This window comes from Pipistrellus kuhlii, unplaced genomic scaffold (assembly GCF_014108245.1).
Source record: "Pipistrellus kuhlii isolate mPipKuh1 unplaced genomic scaffold, mPipKuh1.p scaffold_m20_p_4, whole genome shotgun sequence".
Taxonomy (NCBI): domain Eukaryota; kingdom Metazoa; phylum Chordata; class Mammalia; order Chiroptera; family Vespertilionidae; genus Pipistrellus; species Pipistrellus kuhlii.
Window position 1 is genome coordinate 72,507,928 of NW_023425540.1, and position 22,707 is coordinate 72,530,634.

General features: G+C 43.7%; 1 protein-coding gene across 7 annotated transcripts in view; it reads left to right on the forward strand.

Annotated features, from left to right (window-relative positions):
- The first annotated feature begins 18 nt into the window (after window positions 1-18).
- The window catches only part of STYXL1 (serine/threonine/tyrosine interacting like 1), a 55,167-nt gene continuing 32,478 nt past the window's right edge, over window positions 19-22,707 (forward strand). Inside the window, exons 1-6 of one of the 7 annotated variants that reach the window (XM_045571169.1) lie at window positions 19-80; window positions 11,606-11,680; window positions 13,879-13,984; window positions 16,373-16,434; window positions 18,739-18,745; window positions 20,252-20,380. In XM_045571169.1, the coding sequence (XP_045427125.1) occupies window positions 11,606-11,680; window positions 13,879-13,984; window positions 16,373-16,434; window positions 18,739-18,745; window positions 20,252-20,380 (379 nt within the window). In that variant the 5' untranslated portion in view covers window positions 19-80. Of the gene's footprint in view, window positions 279-3,605; window positions 3,764-11,605; window positions 11,681-13,878; window positions 13,985-16,372; window positions 16,435-18,738; window positions 18,746-20,251; window positions 20,381-22,707 lie in introns of all 7 variants that reach the window. The other 6 variants (XM_045571171.1, XM_045571172.1, XM_045571170.1 and 3 more) reach the window with 6 other exon arrangements.

The following is a 22,707-nucleotide window of genomic DNA, read 5'->3' on the forward strand; positions in this document are numbered from 1 at the left end:
CAGATCTCGCGGTATCACGACTGTCCCGTAGGGGGGCGGAACGACGCTCCTAGCCCAGGGGGAGTGCAGCCTAAGGCTGGTTCGAATCGAGTTTTGGGCGGCGAGTGGGGGAAGGACTGACTGTCAGAGTTGGGGGACAAACTCTCCCTCCCAAGAGGTGCAAGAGGACGGGGTTTAGGCTGGAAGAGCCTTAGAGGAGCCATTTTCCAGGTGGGGCTCCAGACAGACTCTGAGTGGGGGACCGGCCAACAGTCGCGCAAGCAGGCCTGGCGGCCTGGGTGCGGTCCGAGGCGCTCTCCTCTCCTCCCCCTCCCCCAGACCGCAGCTGAACCCACTACCCCTGCCCCTGGAAAGGAAAGGGGGCGGGGAGGAGAGGTAGAGCGTCCCATAGGTGGGGTGGCAAGATGGGGGCTCCCTTAATCTGTCACTCTCATGCATCCCTTTCTCACACTCACGTGCCGCCCACCCCCTGTCCCTCTGAGACACCGCAATAGGGAATAGCCGACTATGAGCACTGACTTAGCTCTAGGCACTGTTCAACGGGCTTTACAGGACAACAGCCCTGTGTTAGAGGAAGAAACAGGTATCTAGGTAACTTATATTTTCACCCAAGCCCCACCCCTTAGGTCTGGCCAGCAATGCTGGGAACACAACCACATTGTTTCTGCTCTGGGAACCAAGAAACTGTGACTGCAGTTAAGGGATTTTATTCAGAGTTTACTCAGACAGAAAATACTAATGTGGTTCCTGCTCAAAAGGAGTTGATTTAAATTTATGAATTAAATTTAAGCTTCATTCCTCCCCCTCCCCCTGCTATTTTCTGGGCATACAAAGAATCCTTATCCGCAAAAAGTTCAGAGTCAAGTGGGGCAGGTAGATTTACTGCAGATTGTTGCCTTCAGAGGAATGCGCAATCCCACGGTGGGTTGGTGGAGACGGGCATGGGTGTATGTGTGTGGAAATCTATGACTAAGCCTGCTTGGAAGCGGTTAGTTTTTAAAGCAAAGATTAAAAGAACAATTCCCATGGGTACTAAAGTCAAGGTAGTGCATGGTGACTGGTTTACTATTTCCTCCCTCCCTTCCACTTGTTTATTGAGCTACTAAGATATGCCAGCCCAGTCTTGGAGCTGGGTGTTCAACTGTGAACAAGATCCACGCATTTTATGCCTTTAAGACACGGCATCTAGTGAGAACAAGAGGTAAATTGCAAGCAGCATGATGTGGGCAACACTAGGAGTCTTATGAGGTACTATGGGAACTCAGAGGAGCTGTATCTAACCCAGTTTGGGGTTTGGGTGGGGCCTGTGTGAGAGAGGACCTCCAGAGGATGAAACATCTAAGCTGAGAGACATACAGGAGAAGTAGAACTAGTCTGGGCCGATTCAGCTCCAGAGGAGCTGGGCATTGGAATTCTCAGAGGAGAGGGCATTAGGAGCTGGACCTTGTGCAATGCAGAGTGTGTAAAGGAGAAAAGAGCCCAAAGAAAACCCTGGAGGTAGGAAAGCCTAGGCCCATATTCAGGGGACAGTGTATAGATAATTTCTGATGGGATGGGGATGAGAACAAGCAGTGTCCTCTATCTTGCCACTGACCACATTCTCTGGTTATTTACCTTTCTATCTTAGCATTAGAACTTTGAGCACCTTGGGTGAGGTATCTTCTCTTTCATCTCTGTGTCTTTACTGTCCAGCATTAACCAGGCTGAGAGTGAAGCTTTGGATTTGGGGAGAGTTGAATGGTTTTAGATAAAGCTGGAAAAAGCAGGTTGGAAAAACCAGATTGTGTAGGACCTATGAACATTAGCTGAGAAGTCTGTATTTTATTTCTTGGGAAGCAAGTGTTTATCAAAGGCTTATATGTTGCCACCACAACTGTGAAGATTAGACTGACCCAGGCATGCTAAGGACTTCAAGGGAAAAATGTGGGAGGCAGGAAGATTGTGTAGGAGGCTATCTTATGAGATCAAGATCTGAGTGATGACGGCGTTCATAGAAATGGAGAATGTGGGGCCAAAGAGGGAACAATCCTAAGGGCTTAAGAAATGATTGAAAGGAATGTGGGAATCAGCTTGAGAGAATTATATTTGTACAGAAGTGGAAGGAGAGCTGGCTGGAGAAAATAAAGAGCTCCTTTTAAGATGGGCTGAATTGGAAGTGATGGTGAGTTATCCATATAGAAATAATAGTAGATAAATGGGGAGTTACTTCTAAGAAGAAATGTGGGATTGAAAGTCAGGAGAGAGGCCAGGCCTGAAGTCATCCCTCTCGAAGGGAAAGTTAAGGCCACGAGAGAGAAGCTAGAATCACAGATTCTCAGGCTCACCCCCACAGATGGGGCTTGATACTCTCCCCATCCCTGCCAAGTTAGCCCTGTCATCACCTCCACAACTCACTACCTCCCAAGTCCTTTACTGGGGCCATTCCAAACAACTTGACAACAAAGCTGTCCTTACAATCAGTTCCTATCTGCTTCCCTTTAAATCCCAAGATTGTTCATATCAAGCATTGACTATGCCAGGTGCTGTGCTCTGCTTCGCCCATGTAACTGTTTCACTGAACATTCAGGGCTGTATTCAAGAAACCTAGTGCATTGTAAAAACAGATTTATATCTTCATCCCCACTCTTTCTTGGAATATTTGGTTGCCCTTGGATTACATCTAGTCACCAGGACAGACTCACTGCAATAGCCTAAATGTCTAGTTCACTTTAATAGTCAAAATTCTGAATTTAATTCAAAATTAAAGCAACTCTCCTTCTCTAGCTTTACTTAGGCTCCTACCTTTCCAGAGGAGGGTGGTTGACTTCTATATTTCTCCATCTTGCTTCATCATCTCCCCTGTACCACCACACCGCGCAGACTGAGGCTTCAGACCCATTGATATTGGAGGGGGTGTATGAGTAGATATGGGGCAGGAAAGGTCCCTTTGTCATGTGGCATTAGTAGTCTGTGAGCTTGATGAGAGCTTATCTGATTCTTTCCTCCATATAGTGCTTTTGTGGGTCTCTCTTAACTGCAGTTTCCCTGACCTAGGGGTTACACTTGTCTTGCTGCTTTCAGTTGCTCCCTCAGCCCCTGGTTTCTGGAATCCCCCAAACCCCTGCAATTGGTCCTTTGGCCCTCCAGGTGGCTCCTTCTAGGCAAAGTCCATTAACATGGTTCCTAGTTGCCCTTCTCTCCTGCCTGGGCCACATCTGGTCTATAGGGAACATTAATGCATCTTTTGCCTCAACAGATTATGTGGGTGCAGACCATTTCAATGCAACCGCCTCAGACTTTTCCAGGCGAGGGCCTACCACCAGCTTCTGTGCCTGCACAAGAGGGCACAGTCCAAGCTATTTTAGGAGTTTTTCTCTCTGGTTTCATGATTTGTGAATGTTTGAAACTTGTGTTTGAAACTTGTGAGATGTAAATTTTGAAAAAAAAGAAAAAAAAAAGAAGGGTGCTGAAAGGAGGGGGCTAAGGGAAAATAGGGAGGAGGAAGGATTAGGTAAGGAGAGGATGAGGTCAAAGGATGCTTATCTCTGACTGGGAGAAAGCTGGAAGGGCATTCGGGCAGTTGGCGGGGGAGGGCCTTTCATACCCCATGTCTTTAACCTTTCCAGGTAGAACTAGAAAATTATACAGAAGTTGCTCATTGAGGACTCAAGGAAGGTGAGGAGGTTTGGATAAGAGTTGTAGGCCTTGGGGAAATCCTGGACAAATGAGAAATGATGAAAAGAGGATTCACTGATGGTGATGGGAGCCAAGCTGAAGTTCTATGGTGAGTATTTTCTGTATGTCCAAGTCCTCATTGTTTCCTATGCCCAGATCCCACACCAAGATCATGGACAAACAGGTTGGGCTACAGACTCATATCCATATACACATCTGTGTATTCACATCTTTTGTTTTTTTAATCCTTACTTGAGGACATTTTTCCATTGATTTTTAGGGAGAATGGAAGAGAGAGGGAAAGACAGAGACAAACATCGATGTGATAGAAATACATTGATTGATTGCCTTCTGCATGATTCCCAACTAGCGCCTGGGCTGGGGAGGAACCTGCAATCAAGGTACAATGCCCTTGACTGGAATTGAACCTGGGATCCTTTGGTCCACAGGCTGACGCTCTGTCCATTGAGCAACACTGGCTAGGCTGCATTCCCATCTTTGAACACATAAACCCATGGATCTACACAGGGGATTTATATTTATTTTTGATTGTCATATATGATACAGTATACCAATCTTAAGTGTTCAGTTGGTTGGTTTTGACCATTTATACCCTTATAATGTCCACCCAAACATGAGACAGAATATTTTCATTCCAGAAAGTTTTCTCATGATTCTTTTCATCAGTTCTCCAAAACAGCTACTTCCTGTCACCATAGATTCATTTTGCATGCACTTTTTCTAAAAAAATATTTTTAATTGATTTTTTACAGAGAGAAAGGGAGAGAGAGCTAGAAACATTGATGAGAGAGAAACATCGACCAGCTGCCTCCTGCACACCCCCTGCTGGGGATATGCCCGCAACCAAGGTATATGCCTTTGACCGGAATTGAACCTGGGACCTTTCAGACTGCAGACTGATGCCCTATCCACTGAGCCAAACCAGTTTCGGCTGCATGTTCTTCATTGTATATTTTTATACACAATATACAAATACATTAATACCCACCTTGCCTAATCCCACATGAACACAAATTGCACATGCACATATACTGACCATTTTGTACTGTAAGCTTAGATTGTGTTTAAGAGCTAATAAATATTTGCTATTAGGTCACATATTGTATAATAACTTTCTCTTCAACCCTAAAATCATACCTCAAGTGAGATATTTTAAATCTTCCCTTTCTGAATCTTGGAGCTAAAACAAAGAGAGAGGTGGTAATCATTCCACCTTGCATGATAGTTTTCTTTATTTTCCTGTAGGGTATTGGAAACTGGGGCTATATATTTTAAAACAGCACCATATTTAGATAGATAGATTTAGCTTTAGTTGTGGCTCATTCCTGCTTAAAGTCAAAAGGATTTGACTCTCTAAGATATATTCCAGTAGAGCAACTATAAGATTATGGACTGGCAGAGTAAAGGCAGCAGGAAGCTGCTGGCAAAGAGCTCCCAAGAGCTTAGAATCAGTGATGGTGATAGAGCTAAGTCAGGAACAAAACCTTCAGTCTTCCAGACCAGTAAGAGGTTAGGGAAGTGAAAGAAAAGCTGAGTCCAGAGCCTGGTCAGGGCCAAGGACCCATGTCAGGAGCAGAAGGTGAGGCCTAAGCTCATCAAGGAGCAGGGGAGAAACAAGTGCTGGAGGCAGAGTTGGAGGAGGCGAGACCAGACATGGTGGCCACAGCTTTTGGGAGTGGGGTGTTGCAGCTCACCAGCCCTTATCTCCGACTACTGATTTGCTGCATAGATAGACCTGTCAACTTCACAAGACCACTAGGTACCTCTCGGATGCAGTGAGCCTAGATTTGGGGACATGGAAGTGAAGGCAAGAAAGGAGATAAGGGATAGGGGTGTGAGCAGCTGGTTCTAGACCTCAGGCTCATCCCTGCTACTTCTAAAATACAGAAATACTGGCTATCACTAATAGAACCTGGTGCTCCTCTGAAATGAGATTTCTGTACCACTTGTGTATACGCTGAACCTCTGGGGTATTGTGGCCTAGGACTATGATCTCTAGCTTTCAAGGTTTAGGCACAAGAAGTGTTAGGCTGAAATCAAGGAAAGACTGTATCTGATCCTCAGACAACACCCCTGATCCCTATCACTTATAAGTTTGACCAGATCCTGCTATGGTATTTGGCCTGAGATGCTTTAAATGGTGCTTTCTGTGTATTGAGCTTGTAGCCATTACCAGCTCCTAGATGAAGTTGAAAAGAGATAGGATAGGAGTAAAGGAACTTCTGTTTCCTAAGCTCCCACTCTATGCCAGGGTCAGTACTGGGTAGTTTATATCAGTTATCTCAATATAACATTCATGTAGCCTTTTAGTGTGTATTACTATCTCAGTTTGCAAGTGAGGGTATTGATATGTGCCACTGTATTTAAGCCTTGGTCATCCTGGCACAGCCTCAGTTTCCCACAGAGAACCACGGGGTAACGGGGCTGGCTGTGGACCCTGACTCATATCTGTGCAGTTCTCTGGTCCCTGCTCAGTCAAGAGCCCAAAGTGAAGTTCATGGTCTGTCTGGTTTCTCCAGGAGCATTAAGTGATACTTCTTTTCCACTGGAAGCCAATGCCCATCAATTGTGCCCACCCAGATTGAGTTGGAACGAGCATTAGACCAAGCTCTGAGTGTCCGGGAACTCCTGTGAGAAGCCTGGGGTCAGGCCTAGCCTCTTAAAGCCATGCAGTCAAACAGAATGGAGGGTCCCAGGCATTGAGAAAGGCTGGGTCCAGCCAGTTTCCTCTTCAGTCTCAGGCTATGGCAACCCCTTCCAACTGACTGCTTTCCTCAATATAGACGTGCTCTCAGTGGAGCTGAGCTCACCAGACCCACTGCAGGACTGCTCTTGCCTGGCTGGGAGAGCTATACACAAGCCTCCTGGTTTAGAGTTAGGTCATCACAGGAAGGGTAAAGTACCTTCTTACTGGTGGATGTCTAATGTTTTGGGACCAGGCCTGTACTGGCACACTGCTCTCCTGACAAAGTAGGTGGCTTTGCTTGCCACCCAGAAAGTTGTGTGGATTTCCCTGATGGGTCAATTAATAGAAGTTCAGTTTCATTCCATCAAACCAGATCTGCAGAGTGTGCTCCCTCAGACCACCCTTCCCACCTGCATGCTTCATCAACCCAGCAAGAACTATCTCATTAAACTCCCTGAAAGTCTCTTAAGAAGAGCATGCTGTGCTGAAAGAGTACAAAGGGGGATGTCTTAGACTTGCCATTTTGACTCCATTGTTGAAAATGACTTTGTAGAAATAATAACTACACATGAAATTCACAGTGGCAGAAATCATACTCAGTAAAATATGATTGAGGAATCAAATCTTTAATCTAAAATTCACATGGGGAAAAAAAGACATGATTTTGGAAAAAATAATCTTGACTAAACAAAATGGAAAGTGAAAAAAATTAGAATTAGTTAACTGAAATATAGAAAATCAAGGAATAAATCAGTGGAATCAATTAAGGAAAATACTTTTGGCAAAATCTCAAAAGTAGTTTGATAGTTTTATGTAAAAGTGCAATATCAAAATATTCTGAGGGCTCAAATGGTGGAGCCAGAACATCTTAAACCCTGTAGATTTCAGTGTAGCATTCAAAGGGATGTTAGCTCTCAGTCCTCCACTCACCCAGGCTAGTGGTACCACTGATCTTCAGCTCATGGGGTTGTATCATCTCTCGGAACCCTGTTGTGAGGTTCAGAGACTGCTCTCATCCTTCCTGCACTTGACTGGCACATGAGGGGCAGTTCTTGCCTGACCAAGGAGAGTGCTATTTTTGGGAAGGAGGTAAGTCTGAATATCCCTGTGGCTGAGTTTTTACCTGGATGCCAAGAGACAACTCCTTGGGCTAGTGAATAGAGAGATAGAGGTTGTAATGGGGAGATATATATTAGGTGGGAGCTTAAGGATGGGGTGTGAGCGATAGACCAGATAGGTTGGAGCCAGTTTTTAGATTGCCTTAACGAAGTGGCTGGACCAGTCCCAAAACCTGTCCTCTTTCCCCTGTACTCACCACCTCCAGAATGGCCTGCAGACAGGGCTTTCAGAGTCTGAGGACCTGACCCGAGGTGGGGATGGGGAGGTCCTTCAGAACCTACACATGGAATCCTACAGGTGGAATCTATATGTATGACATCATGTCAGAAGGCTCCATTGGTGACCACAGTAGTGAACAAGAAGGACAAGGTCTCTGTCCTAACAAGCCATACATTTCAGTGGGAGGAGACTGTTGATAAAGCCAACAAACAATGAGTGATAATGTCAGGTAATGACAAGTGAGGTGAAGACAAACTTAATTTTTGAAAAAGATCACCCTGACTGTCATTTGAAGATCAGACTGTAGGGAGAAAGCACGAAGTCCAGTGGGCAGGTATTATATCATCAGGAGAGGGATGGTAATATCTTGGTCTAGAATTTTAACCCCGAAGATGGAAAGAAGTAGATGGATTTGGAATATATTTAGGTAGTAGAGCTAATAGAGTAGATGTGAGGGGTGGAGGAAACAGGGATTAGTGATGTGGACTTATGTAATTAGGTAGATAATGGTGCTATTTATTGAGACTAAAGACTAAAAGATAAACATGCATTAGAGGTGTGGACATGAGTGAATTAAAAGCCCAATATTGTTTTTGTTACATTTGAGATGCTAATTAGGCATCTAAGTGGAGTCAAGCTCAGTGGAGAAGTCAAGCAGGGATACAGTTTGGGACTCATTGGTATACAGGAGTGAGATGAACTAGCTAGACTCTAGATTTTAGAGTGGTGGTTTTCAACTAACATTTTTTAAATTAAGCAATAATTTTCAGTTTACTAAATGAAACACACCTGCAACACAGTCTGCATTAAATACAAAAGCCATCTATTGCAAGTGATAAGGAAACTGGGTAAAAGGGGGGAAAGCATTGGAAAAAAGATTCTCTTGGAATAAAAAAATCAAACCATTATTATAAAGGATGTTACCAAGAACTGTTATATTTTCCCCGTCTCATTGATGGAAGTCAACAAGAACATCTAGCACTTTGTGTTCATGCCAAATGTCAGATCAGAGCATCTTAACAAAAAAGAAGCCCTTGCCAAAATCGGTTTGGTTCAGTGGATAGAGCATCAACCTGCGGACTGAAAGGTCCCAGGTTTGATTCCGGTCAAGGGCATGTACCTTGGTTGTGGGCACATCCCAGTAGGGGGTGTGCAGGAGGCAGCTGATTGATGTTTCTCTCTCATCGATGTTTCTAACTATCTCTCTCTTCCTCTCTGTAAAAAATAAATAAAATATATTTAAAAAATAAAAGAAGCGGAGACACCAAGATGGCGGCATAGGGTAGACACCCGAATGCAGCCTACCACAACAAATTTGAATTTAGAACTGAAAAACAGGGGAGGCATTGCCCTGAAGCACCGGACGGCTAGCTGAGAGGAGGCTCTGCCATCTGGGAAGGAGAGAGAAGGCACGCTGAACCTCAGGAACTGTGAAGGTACGGAGAACTGTGTGCGTGAAAAGGCGCTGGCTTACTCGTGGCGCACGGAGAGGAAGGGCCGGACAGAGATTGCTGCTGGCGGACTCCCGGAGCGCAGAGAGGGCGGGCTGGGCTGAGTTCGCTACTGGCTTACTCCCAGTGCGCGGAGAGGGCAGACAGCTAACGCGCAACTGGCTTTCTTGTTCGAGAGGAAAACAGAATCACCCTATTGCTCTGATAGACGGCCCCAGACAGGGAGAGGCCAGACTGTCAGGCAGTGGGCAGAGATCTCTCAGAGGTGTGTGAAGCCAGAGGCCATTATTGTGGGACTTGGGGAGGAGCCCAAGGGAAAACAGTTTGTATGCACCAACCTGAGACTCTGCCCAATCTCTGGCTGAGCACAGAAGCTCTCCCAGAGGCTGGCTTTCTCTAAGGAGGGACTGGCAGGAACCCAAAGCTTGTTTGTGCCTTTACCAAAGAGGTGCGCGCGCCTGCAACCAATCTTCTGAAACTCTCCGAGAACAGGTCTTTTCTAAGGCGAGACTGACAGGGAACCAAAGCTTGTCTGTGCCACCCCGAGACCCCGCCCTATCCAAGCAGAGTACAGAAGCCCTCCTAGCTGAGACTCTGTTGATCCTCACAGCCAATTGGTTTGGAGATCAAAGCTTCCCAGTGATACCAACAATAAGCAAGGCTTAACAACAAGACTGCACACACAGCCCACAAAGGGCTACACCAAGACTGTCCACCGCAGGTAACTGGGAAGGCTGTGCTACTGGGCTCTACCAGAACACCTAGAACACAAAGCTATTCCATCAAATCAGGGAAACAACTAAAATGCAGACAAGAGGAAGGAGACAAAGGAAGGAGATGGAGGAAAAGAAAAGATTGGACATTGAGTTCAAAACTACAGTTATAAGGTTATTCAACAATATCCTAAAAAAGGCCGATAAAATAAATGAGACCTATGAGGATATGAAAAGGGAGCAACTAGAAATAATAAGGGATCAACAAGAAATGAAGAAAATATTGTCTGAAATAAAAAATATTATACAAAGTCCTAAAAACAGACTGGAAGATCACAAGAATCAAGACAAAGATTTAGAACACGAAGAGCCAGAGGACACTCCTCTGCAGAAGGGAGAAGATAAGAGAATCCAGAAAGTTGAAGATAGTGTAGGAAACCTCTGGGACAATTTCAAGCGAAACAACATCAGAATTATGGGGATTCCAGAAGAAGAGAGAGAGCAAGATACAGAAAGAATATTGAAAGAAACAGTGACAGAAAACTTCCCCCACCTGGGGAAAGAAATTGACTTACAAGTCCAGGAAGCCCGCAGAACCCCAAACAAAAGGAATCCAAGGAGGAACACACCAAGACACATCATAATTAAAATTCCAAGAGCAAAAGACAAAGAGAGAATATTAAAAGCAGCAAGAGAAAAGCAGGTAGTTACCTATAAAGGAACACCCATACGATTGTCAGCTGATTTCTCAACAGAAACCATGCAGGCCAGACGGGAATGGCAAGAAATATTCAAGGTGATGAATAGCAAGAACCTACAGCCAAAAATAATCTACCCAGCAAAGCTATCACTCAGAATCAAAGGACAGTTAAAGAGCTTCACAAAAAAAAGCTAAAAGAGTTCATCACTGCCGAACCAGAATTATATGAATTGCTGAAGGGGGTTATTTAGGAAGGGGAAGAAGATAAAGAGAAAAATTATGATCAACAAATACGTAACTATCAACAAGTGAATCTAAAAACCAAGGGAATTAAAAAAATCTGATGAACAATATTAACTGGTGAATATAATAGAATCAGAGGTATGGAAGGGGAGTGGACTGACGATTCTCGGGGAAAAGGGGAGTGAGGGTGCGGATAGAAACTGAACAAAAACTGTGCACCTATGGATGAGGACAATGGGGGATGGGGAAAGGACAGAGGGTGGGGTGGGAACCTGGTGGAGGGGAGCAATTGAGGGGGGGAAGAGGATCACATTTGTAATCTGAACAATAAAGATTTATTTAAAAATAAATAAATAAAATGTAAAAAAAAACAAAACTAAAAGTTTTCATCCTAAGATCAGGAAGAGAAGACAAGGATGTCCACTTTCACCACTCTTATTTGACATAGTGCTGGAAGTCAGTACATTAAGGCCAAAAAATAAAATAAAGGCATACTGGGCCTGGGGAGAGGGTAAAGGAGGGGAAGAGGGAGTTAATGGGGAGGGGTGTGTGAAAGAGATGACATCTGTAACACTTCCAGTAATAAAGATTTATTTAAAAAAATAAAATAAAATGAAAGAAGCCCTTACTTTCCCAAACCATATATCAGTATATCAATAACTAACTCCAGAGTTCAAATTCAAAAGAAGAGAAAATGGCAATTGAAAAGGTGATGTGGCAGTAATCCTATGAATGGATTTTTTATATCTCTTCTCCCAGGGGACATTTGGCAACTCCTGTACTTTTTTGGTTGTTACAGATGGATTGGAGAAGGTTTGCTACTGGCAACCACTGGGTGGAGTCCAGGGATGCTGCTAAACATCCTATGATGTACACTTATTGTTTCCCAAACTTCTGACATATGTGTACTCCTATAATTTTTGTAACGCTGAGTACTCCTCATACTCATGAGAACGTAGAATTGGGCGCAGCTAAGCACGGTGCAGTGCATATCCCCACCAAACTCCAGTGCAACGCGTACCCCCACCAAACACTTCCCGTACCCCTGCGGGTACGCGTACCACACTTTGGGAAACACTGACAGGTGAGTCCCCACAACAGAAGACTGTCTAGCCTCAAATATCTGCCGAGGTTGAGAAGCCCTTTCCTAGAATGAAAGTATAGATAGAGAAGAAAGGTGACTATGACCAAGGGCATTCTTACGTGAAGATAGAGCCTCCCATAAAGAAGACAGCAGGAACAGAGGTAGGAGGGAAGCCTAGAGAGAGAGAGAGAGAGAGAGAGAGAGAGAGAGAGAGAGAGAGAGAGAGAGAGTGTGTGTGTGTGTGTACTTCCGGAAGTGGAGAGTACTGGGGAAGGAAGGATGCTCAACTGGGTTAAACGCAGCTAAGAAACCCATCATTTCAGCACATAGAGAAGTGACTAATGGATTAGGTGAGATGGACATTGTGATGACCTTGATCAGAAGAGTTTCTGTGGTTTGAGGTTAGAAGCTCCAGGGGAGAAGCTTGTGCCAATAGCCAACACTTACTGAGCATTTATTTCCTCCCTGCTCAGAATACCTTATGTGTAATTTCATTAACCCACACACTACAAATAGGTACTATTATACTCATTTTATAGAACTATCATATTATGCTAATATTACCCCCATTTTACAGAGATGTAAACTGAAGCACACAGAGGCTAATGACCATAAGGCAGCCCATATTAAATGGCACAGTTAGGATTAGGATGTCTTAGAGAGTTTGGAGGTAAGGAAGTGGAGACAGTGATTCAACACCACCCTTTTGAGAAGTCTTGCTATAAAGAAAACAAAGATGGGTACAGATGATGTTTTGTGCTAATATGAATGATCCATGTAGAGGTTGAAATTGATGGAGGGGAGGCTGAGAACAGAAGTTCTTGAGGTGTCAAGTGTTTGGGCTCTCCGTGAGCATCATACTGGTAACTGAAGTGGATCCTAACTGTTTTGATCAAGATTACCTACCTCTGGATTCAACTTCTCAGTCAGTTCCTACTGTGCTGGGCAGCTCCTTGCAGCCTCCACCCCTTGCTAAAAGGAGGCTTCCTTGTGGGAGCTGCTGTACAGGCCCAGCTCTTCCCCTTCAGTATCTTTGGAGCACCAGTCATGCTCAGGAACCAGTATCTCAGCCCTGCAGTCAGGAGCAAGGCCCCAAGTTGGCCAAGCGGTTTTGTCAGTACACATCAGCAATTCTCCACCCAACATTGACCTTCATGATCCTTATAGTGAGTCTCCTCAGGCTCTTCACTCATTACTCTCTCCCTGCTGTTCCATACCAGTCTCCTTAAACTCTCTCAGGTACTGAATGTTCTTGTCTTCTTTTTCACCCTCTCTTCTGGCTAAGTCTTGCGTAACTCCTCCTCTAACATGAGACACTGACAGTATAGTGCTTTTCTTGTGTTTTGTGTCCAATGTCTGCATTCATGCTAGCTAGGTCTAGTTTACCACAGTTATTTTCAGTGCCTGGCATGTAATAGGTGCTCAGTAATTATATGCTAAAAAACAAATGAGCTGTTGACTATTTTATAGCTTGCTTATTATTTAAATAGTTCATATGTTATGTAGTTTAATGTTTTATTCTCTACACACATTTCACTACAAAATTTATTCTTATTTTTATCAATCTTTACCTGAGGATATTTTTTTCATTGATTTTAGAGAGAGGGGAATGGAGAGAGGGGGAGAAGAAAAGGGAGAGAGAGCAGGAAATAGGGAGGGAGTGAAAGAGAGAGAGAGAGAGAGAGAGAGAGAGAGAGAGAGAGAGAGAGAGAGAGAGAAATGTGAGAGAGAGATATTGATCAGCTGCCTCATGCATGAGCCCTGACTGGATCAAACCCACAATGTTTCAGTGTATGGGACCATGCTCAAAACCATGGAGTCACAGCAGCCATGACTCACTACAGAATTTTGAGGCTTTTCTGATTATGTTCATGATTACTTTAATCTTTGCCTGAAGATGCATTAAAAGAGTTTAATTCAATATCTTATTTTTTGAATATTCATTTAAAATAGAGGCAATAAGCTTTACGTTATTGTTTCTTCCCTATAGGCTAACTGATTTGGTTCTATGTGAACCAATGGAGCTTTATAACATCTTGAATCAGGTCACAAAACTATCCAGATTGACAGAACCCAACTATCTCTGTTTATTGGGTAAGTACTTAAAAATATTTTGTGGATAGCACTCTTTAAACATTATTTTTGATGAACCAAATAATGTTTGGAGATAAAGGAATAAATGGTAAGAAATCAGACTTATTAGTCATAGCATAAAATGCTGCTATTCATTCATATGACTTGAAAATCATTACAGATTAAATCTAGTTTCACTAAAACAATAGTTCCTGAGTCCTGTTGTTTTAGTGAAATATAGCAAACATCTAACAGCTATATAGTAAAAGTAATAAACACCCATGTACTCAGATTTGACATAAATTAAATGTCACACAGATGTATTTCTCTTCTGTATCCCATCCTGAACCTACTTCTTTCCCTCCCCAAAGATAACTGTTTCTATATTTTTACATTTTTACTGCATATGCAGGCATCCCAAAATAATGTGTTTAAATATTTACACAAATAGTATCATAATGTACAATCATTATGCAACTTGCTTTATTTGGCTTAAAATTATATTTTTTAAGATTCACCCCCCATGTCTAGATGTGAAAAATCTAATTTATTTACTTTGACTGTTAGCTATGATATGGATCTATTCCTAATTGATTGCAATGTGTTGCTTGCATTGTGTGCTTCTAATAGATAGTTCTGCAATGAACAACTTTGTGCATCCCTCCTTACTCATATGCAGCAGTTTACCTGCCTATGGTATAAGCTTAAAGTAAGTCAGTGAACAGGGAGATCATGGGAACCCAGAAATATTACGTTACTTGTTCTACATGCTCAAGTTTAGAACCATGATAAGAGGGAATATTCTGACTTTACTTTCAATAAGTTGAAATTTGACTTTTAAAGTTACTTATATTATTTTGTAAGTTCTGAAATAGTCTAATAACATCTGTACCTGCCACAAATTTATTTTATTTTTTAAAAATTATTTTATTGATTTTTTTACAGAGAGGAAGGGAGATGGATAGAGAGCTAGAAATATTGATGAGAGAGAAACATTGACCAGCTGCTTCCTGCATAGCCCCCACCAGGGATGTGCCCGCAACCAATTTACATGCCCTTGACCAGAACTGAACTTGGGACCTCTCAATCCGCAAACTGACGCTCCATCCACTGAGCCAAACGGCTTTGGCCACAAATATTTTTTATTGTGTTAATTTATACATATAAAATTTATCACTTTAAAGTGTACAGTTCAGTGACATTAAAGTACTTTCACATTGTTGTGCAACTGTTGACATTGTCTGGCTCCAGAACTTTCTCATCATCCCAAATTGAAATTCTGTGACAATTATTTCATTTAAAAATATATATATATATTTTATTGATTTTTACAGAGAGGAAGGGAGAGGGATAGAGAGTTAGAAACATCGATGAGAGAGAAACATCGACCAGCTGCCTCCTGCACACCTCCCACCGGGGATGTGCCTACAACCAATGTATATGCCCTTGACCGGAATCAAACCTGGGACCTTTTAGTCTGCAGACCGACGCTCTATCCCTTTCACCAAGATCCTGCCCCACCCCAGGCCTTCACCACCCTATTGTCTGTATCCACGGGTTATGCATATCTACAGTATATATATAAAAGCCTAATATGCAAAATGTCCCCTCAAGAGTTCGACTGACCAGGAGTTCAGTCGCTCACTATGATGTGCGCTGACTATCATTGTGTGGCATGGAATGAAGGACGGCCCCGGCTAGCAGCTGGCATTGCTAGGGACACTACCCATGCACAAATTTTGTGCACTGGGCCTCTGGATGCATATAACTACGTTGGCTAATTTCTTCCAACTCTCCCTCCCCCCTTCCCTCTGAGATTCTTTAGTCTGTCCCATGTTTCCATGTCTATGGCTTTGTTTTATCATCAGTTTATTTTATTCATTAGATTCCTTGTTCGTTTAATTTAAAAAAAAATATATTTTATTGATTTTTTTTACAGAGAGGAAGATAGAGGGATAGAGAGTTAGAAACATTGATGAGAGAGAAACATTGATCAGCTGCGTCCTGCACACTCCCTACTGGGGATGTGCCCGCAACCAAGGTACATGCCCTTGACCGGAATCAAACTTGGGACCTTTCACTGAGCCAAACCGGTTTTGGCAATTGTTCCTCTTTTTACACCCCCTTCCCCCATAACTCCCCTCCACCCGGTTCCCACCCCACCCTCTTTCCTTGCCTCCCACCAAACTGTCCTCATCCATAGGTATACAATTTTTGTCCAGTCTCTTCCTGCGCCCCCCACACCTGTGATAGGGCAGCTCAGAATAGTGGAACAACACCTTGAGTTTTAAGCTGACAATAACTATAACTTACTGGCCAAATATATGATGATGATGTGCATTTTCTAAGTAGTTTGGTCATGTGTTCTTTTACAAAAACTGTTACTAGTTAAATACTCTTCCTTTTCAGATGTGCGTTCCAAACAGGAGTATGATGAAAGCCATGTGATTACAGCCCGTCGAGTGAAGAAGGTATCCTGATATAGTCAGAATCTGGGCAGGCAGGCTGTCTTACAGAAGATGGGAAGAGTGGGAAGTTGTATCCTAGATCCAGGAGGTAGCATCTACTGTTGAACACTTTGGGCAGCAGAGGCAGGACCACCCTTGTGCATCCAACATGAGGGTCTCCCACACTTCTCATGCACTCCCTAGGGTGTCCCTCCCACCATCATAGACAACAGCTTCATTAAACAAATATTGATTTAATTCCTTTATGTGCCAGGCACTGTTCCAGACCCTGGCAATAGAACAAAATACAAGATGCTCTTAATTCATCTCTACCCTCTCCGAGTTTTTGTTCTACTTAGGGAACAGACCATAGGTGAGTCTGTCCCATATACATAAAGACAAAGCCCTTCTTCAGCAGTTACCATGCCTGACTCTGGGAATGAGGCCCTTTTCTCTCCCTCCACTGGGTATCTTCTTTGTCAAGACATTGTCATGCCTGGCAGCCTTCACTCAGGATCCATCTCTGATCTCTGCAGTCCTGACCACATTCTCTGCCCTTGACTTCCAGGTTCTTTTTTTGCCTCCCTGGTTCCTTCTCTGTCTCTTTGGTTCAGCTTCATTTTCTCCTGCTACATATAAAGAAAACCACTGGGCTATCTTTGGTCTCCTTCAGATCTATTAGTATACTTTCTTGCTCAAAGATCTTACCTAAGCTCCCAGTTTCAAGTATGCACATAGTTGAGCAGTTCTGTCAATTTTACTTCTAAAAGTTTGTCTCGTAAAATCCCCACGGCCACTTTGAGTATTCTAACTCTAGCTCTTTCCCAGATAACTTGACAGGGAGCATGGGCCCTGGCTCATGTATTTTTTCCAGGATAAGCTTGTTGCCTAGCATGCTTCCCCCAAACCCAATCCATCTTTATCTGTTTGTGGGTGTTTTTTTTGTTTGTTTTTTTTTTGTGTGTGTGTGTGTGTGTGTGTTTCTGTTTTTGTTTTGCCCTTGGATTTTCAACTCTCTGGCTCCATTCCTCTAACTCTAAATCCCCTGAGTTTCCTTCTTTGCTTTTTGTAGCCTATTCAGAGCCCCTTCATGATGCATGGCCTTCAGTTTTCAGCTTTGCTCTCAAGTCTGCATATCCTTCTGGCAGCATCCCCAACTCTGGAAAAGAGCCATTCTCTCTGTCTCAGCCCTTCACCAATGTTTTTGTCAGCAGATTGCAACCTTTAATGAACTCTCAGCCCCAGCAGGACACAGCCTCTCTCCCTGATGCACCTCCCTTTCCAGCCTTAACTCCAGCATAGTTCTCTCACCTAATACCTCAATAGCATTGCCCTGTTGCGTTTCTTTGGTTCTAAGATGCCCATTCCTAAATCCCCTTATATTTTCACATTTCTAAAATTAGAATGTATCCTACAATTGATTTGCCTCAAAAACACATCTATTGTTTTCTGCCTGGCACTCCCTACCTCTCCGCCCTTTTTTGAGGGGGACTTCTCTCCCTGTTCAAAGCAGGGGGTTCTAGTGGTGCTCAGTACAATGGTATCCACACCCTGGCCACAAATCTGTCAAGGATAAAAACTGAACAGCTTAGAATTAGAATTAAAAAAGGCAGCTCTTTCTATTTTGGCAGTGAAGTTTGGAGGATAGGAGTCTGAGCATCATTCTCGGTGGTGGCCATGACTTGGGCCTCCGGAAAAGTTGTCTGAGAAGGTGAAGTCAGTGTGCAGGAGAAGCAGAGGAGAGCCTGAGAGGGAGGTCTGGGCTTAGAGCCCTGGTTCAGGTTTCACTCGGGACCAGTCGCTCCCTGCCCTGCCTGAAGTATTGTTGTATGCGAATAAATCCCTCTTTTTATGTACATTCCTGATTGCAACTGTTGCTAAATTGGTGGTGCATCTTACAATCAATGGTCTCTTAAGATCTAGGAAATAGAACCCATGTGGATTCTGGACATACTGCTCTTTCTGAGCACAGAGTAGGGGTATGCTTTGCTCATTATTGCATCCTAGGTGTTCTCTCTGGTTCCTGACATCAGGTTGATACTCCATAGCTATTTGTTGACTAAAGATAATGACTAGAACCTGTTCCTTCTGCCTCAAAGACCCCTCCAGTCCTTGTTCATCTGGCAAATGTCCACTTGTCTCTGCAGCCTCATCTTAAATGCCTCCTATTCTGTATGCCTTTCTGAGTCCTCCAGACCAACTGAGGCAATTTTCCTTAAAAAAAAATTTTTTTAATCAAACCATGAACCAAGAGGTCACTGGCTCAATTCTAGCTCAAAGCACATGCCTGGATTGTGGGCTCAATCCCCAGTAGGGGGCATGCAGAAGGTAGCCAGTCAGTGTTTCTCTCTCATCAATGTTTCTATTTCCCTCTTCTTCCTTTCTCTCTAAAAAATCAAAACATTTTTAAAGAAATCTCTGTATTCCAGCCCTGACCAGTTTGGCTCAGTGGATAGAGTGTCAGCCTGCAGACTAAGGGGTCCCAGGTTCCATTCCAGTCAAGGGCTTGTGCCTTGGTTCTGGGCACATCCTCAGTGGGAGGCTTCCAGGAGGCAGCTGATCAATGTTTCTCTCTCATCAGTGTTTCTACCTCTCCATCCATCTTTCTTCCTCTCTTTAAAAAAAAAAAAAAAAAAAAAAAAAAAAATATATATATATATATATATATATATATATATATATATATATATATATATTAAATCTTTGTAGTCTAGAATCTACAGTGTAGGTGCAAAGTAGGTCCTGAACAAATGTTTATTGAATAACTGAATGTGCAGCCACACCTCTCCCTGCTCTCCCATTTGCTCCACTTTTCCCTTTGCTTATGCTTTTTTCCACACCCAGAATCCCCCCTTTCCTCAATATCACCTGAATAAATCCTGCTCATAATCTGAGCACCAACAGTCTGCTAATTCCTGTAGACAAATATGATTTCTCCTCTTCAAGTTCCAGAGAACTTCCCTGGTCTGTACCTGTACAGACCTTATCTCTCTGTCTTGTAGAGCAGATGTGTGCTTGTCCTAGCCCACATGCAGGTCCTCTGTCAGGGCCTATATGTCAGTCAGACAGGTCCCAAGGGACAGAGTAAGACTCAGGTTCCCCTGAGTTAGTGGGGACTTTCGGGAAGCATTGAGAACAAATGAGGACTAACCTCCGGGCTGGTGCTCTGCCAGGTCTCTGGAGCTCTGGAATATCCTTTAGGATCTTACACAAGTCTGGTTCTGCAAGCTCATTCCCTTGTGGGCAGAAGGCACCCCTTGTTCTTGCCCTTGTGTCTGCCATGATGGTGACTCAACCACTTCCTGACTATTCTTCATGATCTCATGGACCTGCTTGCCCATTCCTTCCTTTAACCATATTTATAGTTCTAATGTGCCAGGCATTGTTCTAGAAATCCAGGATACATCAGTGTTCCTGCTCTCACAAAGCTTATATTTGAGCTTATATTTGGCCTCATTTTATCTGCTTGCTCATGATGTCTGCTTATTCAAATCTGCTTATGAGGGATTTTGGCTTTGGCCCCTATCAGCAACCACTTGCCCCCAGAGATAGGATATGTTAGTTCAGTTGGTGAGTCAGTAGGCAGACTGTTCTTTGGCCAGGCACTTATTTCTGGTCCAGTCAGCTGTGGTCAGCTTTTTATACCAGGGGATTTGGGTGTGGAAGATCCTTGGAATTTAGTAGACTCTCCAGTCAACTCTCAGTGCTCTGTGCTCATGTACAGTCAGGAAAACAGGCACAGTCCTACCTCCAGCTCCTCCTGGTGCTGGTGTGCAGGGAATATTTTCTCATCTGAACCCACCTGTCAACAGGCTTCTCTTGTGGTTTCTTTAGATAGCAGATGAATACCTTATCCCGGAATCTGTGGATCTAGAGTGTGTGAAGTACTGTGTGGTGTACGATAGCAATACCAGCTGCCTGAACCTAATCCTAAAAGATGACAGTGACAACTCTGGCAGTAGTAGAAATGGTAGGTTTTACACTAGCCATAAGAATAAGTTAAGGAACATTTGTAATAATATGAACAATAAAGATTTATTTAAAAAAAAAAAAAAGAAGAAAGAATAAGTTAACATTATTGAATACTTTTGACACATGCCAGGAACCATGTCAGGAGTTCTCCCTGGGTCAACTCATGCAGTCTGCAGTACATCCCTATGAGGATAGTAATTTGACGAACTGGGAAGAGCTCTGAACCTGCCACCGTTTCAGAGATGCTAGCTGAAGACATGAGGCTCCTGGGTCAAAGACAAAGTCAGAGCAATAGAAGTAACTAGAATGTCTTAATTTTCCTGCACTTGTGCCCATGTCCCAGTTCTCACAGGGTGACATGAAGACAGCCAAATACACTTATTCATGTAGTGCATTGCATTTTAGAAGAACTCTGAGCTTAGGAGGCCTGAATCTTTTATAATGGGCAGAAGCCTACCTACCCATCATTGGCTCCGGAGGAAAACAGTCCATCTCCTAAAGCTGTTGGTTATATAAATATCCTTGAGAAGCCACTGCCTTGTTTAAAGGACATGTCAAGATGTGAGAGACCATGGATAATTGTTTCCTAATAGGTAACATCCCCATTTTATTGATGGGGAAATTAGGGCCCTGAAAGGCAAGGTAACTTGCCCAAGATCTCACACCTAGAGGGTTATCTATTGCCACATAGCTAGTCATGTGAGAGTAATTCTGGCTGTTGATAGGAGACTTTCGTTCTTCACCCCATGTACCTCCCCATAGGACTGCTTGCATGGCTTCGCCACATGGCAGCTGGTAACCCCCCCCCCCCCCCCAGAGTGAGTGATCAGAGAGAGAAAGGAAAAGCCACACGCCTTTTATGACCTAGACTTGAGTTTATATACAGTTGCCTCCACCACATTCTGTTTATTAGAGGGAAGTCACTGAGTATAGTCTACCATCAAGGGGAAGGAAATTAGACTCAACTTTTTTTTTTTTTTTTAATATATTTTATTGATTTTTTACAGAGAGGAAGGAAGAGAGATAGCCAGAAACGTCGATGAGAGAGAAACATCGACCAGCTGCCTCCTGCACACCCCCCACCGGGGATGTGCCCGCAACCAACATACATGCCCTTGACCGGAATCGAACCCGGGACCTTTTAGTCCGCAGACCAACGCTCTCCCACTGAGCCAAACTGGTTTCGGCTAGACTCAACTTTTAAAATTCTTTCAACATTTGAAAGAATTTGTGGGCATTAAAAAAAACAACAACAACAACAACAAAAACACCTAGTAAGTGATTAAAACCTAGGTACTTTGGCTCTCCAGTCTTTTAAGGCCTGGGTTGTGATGTTGGAAAACAGTGCAAAGTCACTCAAGCCCTGAGCTGGAGCATCAAAGCGTAATTGGTTCTAATGTGCTTTGCTGATGTTCCAGAGCAATCTCCATTCAGCCATTACTTTGGGCTGACCACCTCTGGCCATTGACATGGGGCTCTGCTGTTTGTGGCTCAGTCACTAATATGTGTAGGTGGGTGTATGAGCTGGGGCATTCACACAAATGGTCACTGGGTGGCACTAGGTTTCCACTTTTAATAAAGCCAGTCTTCCCAGGAGGTCCTTAGCTAGAAAATTATCTTCCCCAAACTCACAGTCTGCGGTACATTCCTATGAGGGTGGGTCTGGTCTGCTAATCCTGGGATTGTAGGCTGGACCCTGAAATCCTAGGGAACAGTGACCAATAAAAATAACCCTCCTTACATTCTATATCTGACCTCACTGTGCTATGCAGCCCCTGTTCTCACTGAGTAGGTAGCTACAATCACAAAACAATAAAAACCAAAACCACTCATGCGCACACCTTGCCCACTCAAGGCAACTTTTCTCCTTTAAAGTGGCATCTTTCAGGTAAAGTCATTCTTTGGGGTAAAAGACCATATCAAGATTTCTCTCACCACTCCTTTCTCCTTTCCACTATTAAGCACCCACCTCCCTGACCCTCAAGAAATTCTAGGAGATTGCCTTGAGGGGGAACCTTTATCACATCCTTGAAACAGGTATTGGTCTCTACGTAGTCCTTTTCTGCTGGCCTCTGGAAGAGGTGCAGCTCAGCCTATGGGGCCTGTGGCCATGGGCTGTGCCCAGAATGTCCGCTTCTAGGGTAAGTCATGAGTGGTTCTCTCCACCTTGTCAGTGCACTTAGACTTGTGCCCTCCTATCCAGGCTTTCCCTGACCTTCCACACATGCTCCTCAAACCTGGGCCTTCTGCAGTGTTGTGTTAACCACTCCCCACCTTTGCTGTGGGAGTCTCAGAATCCTTGCTGGGTAACCTGGGCCCTAGCTT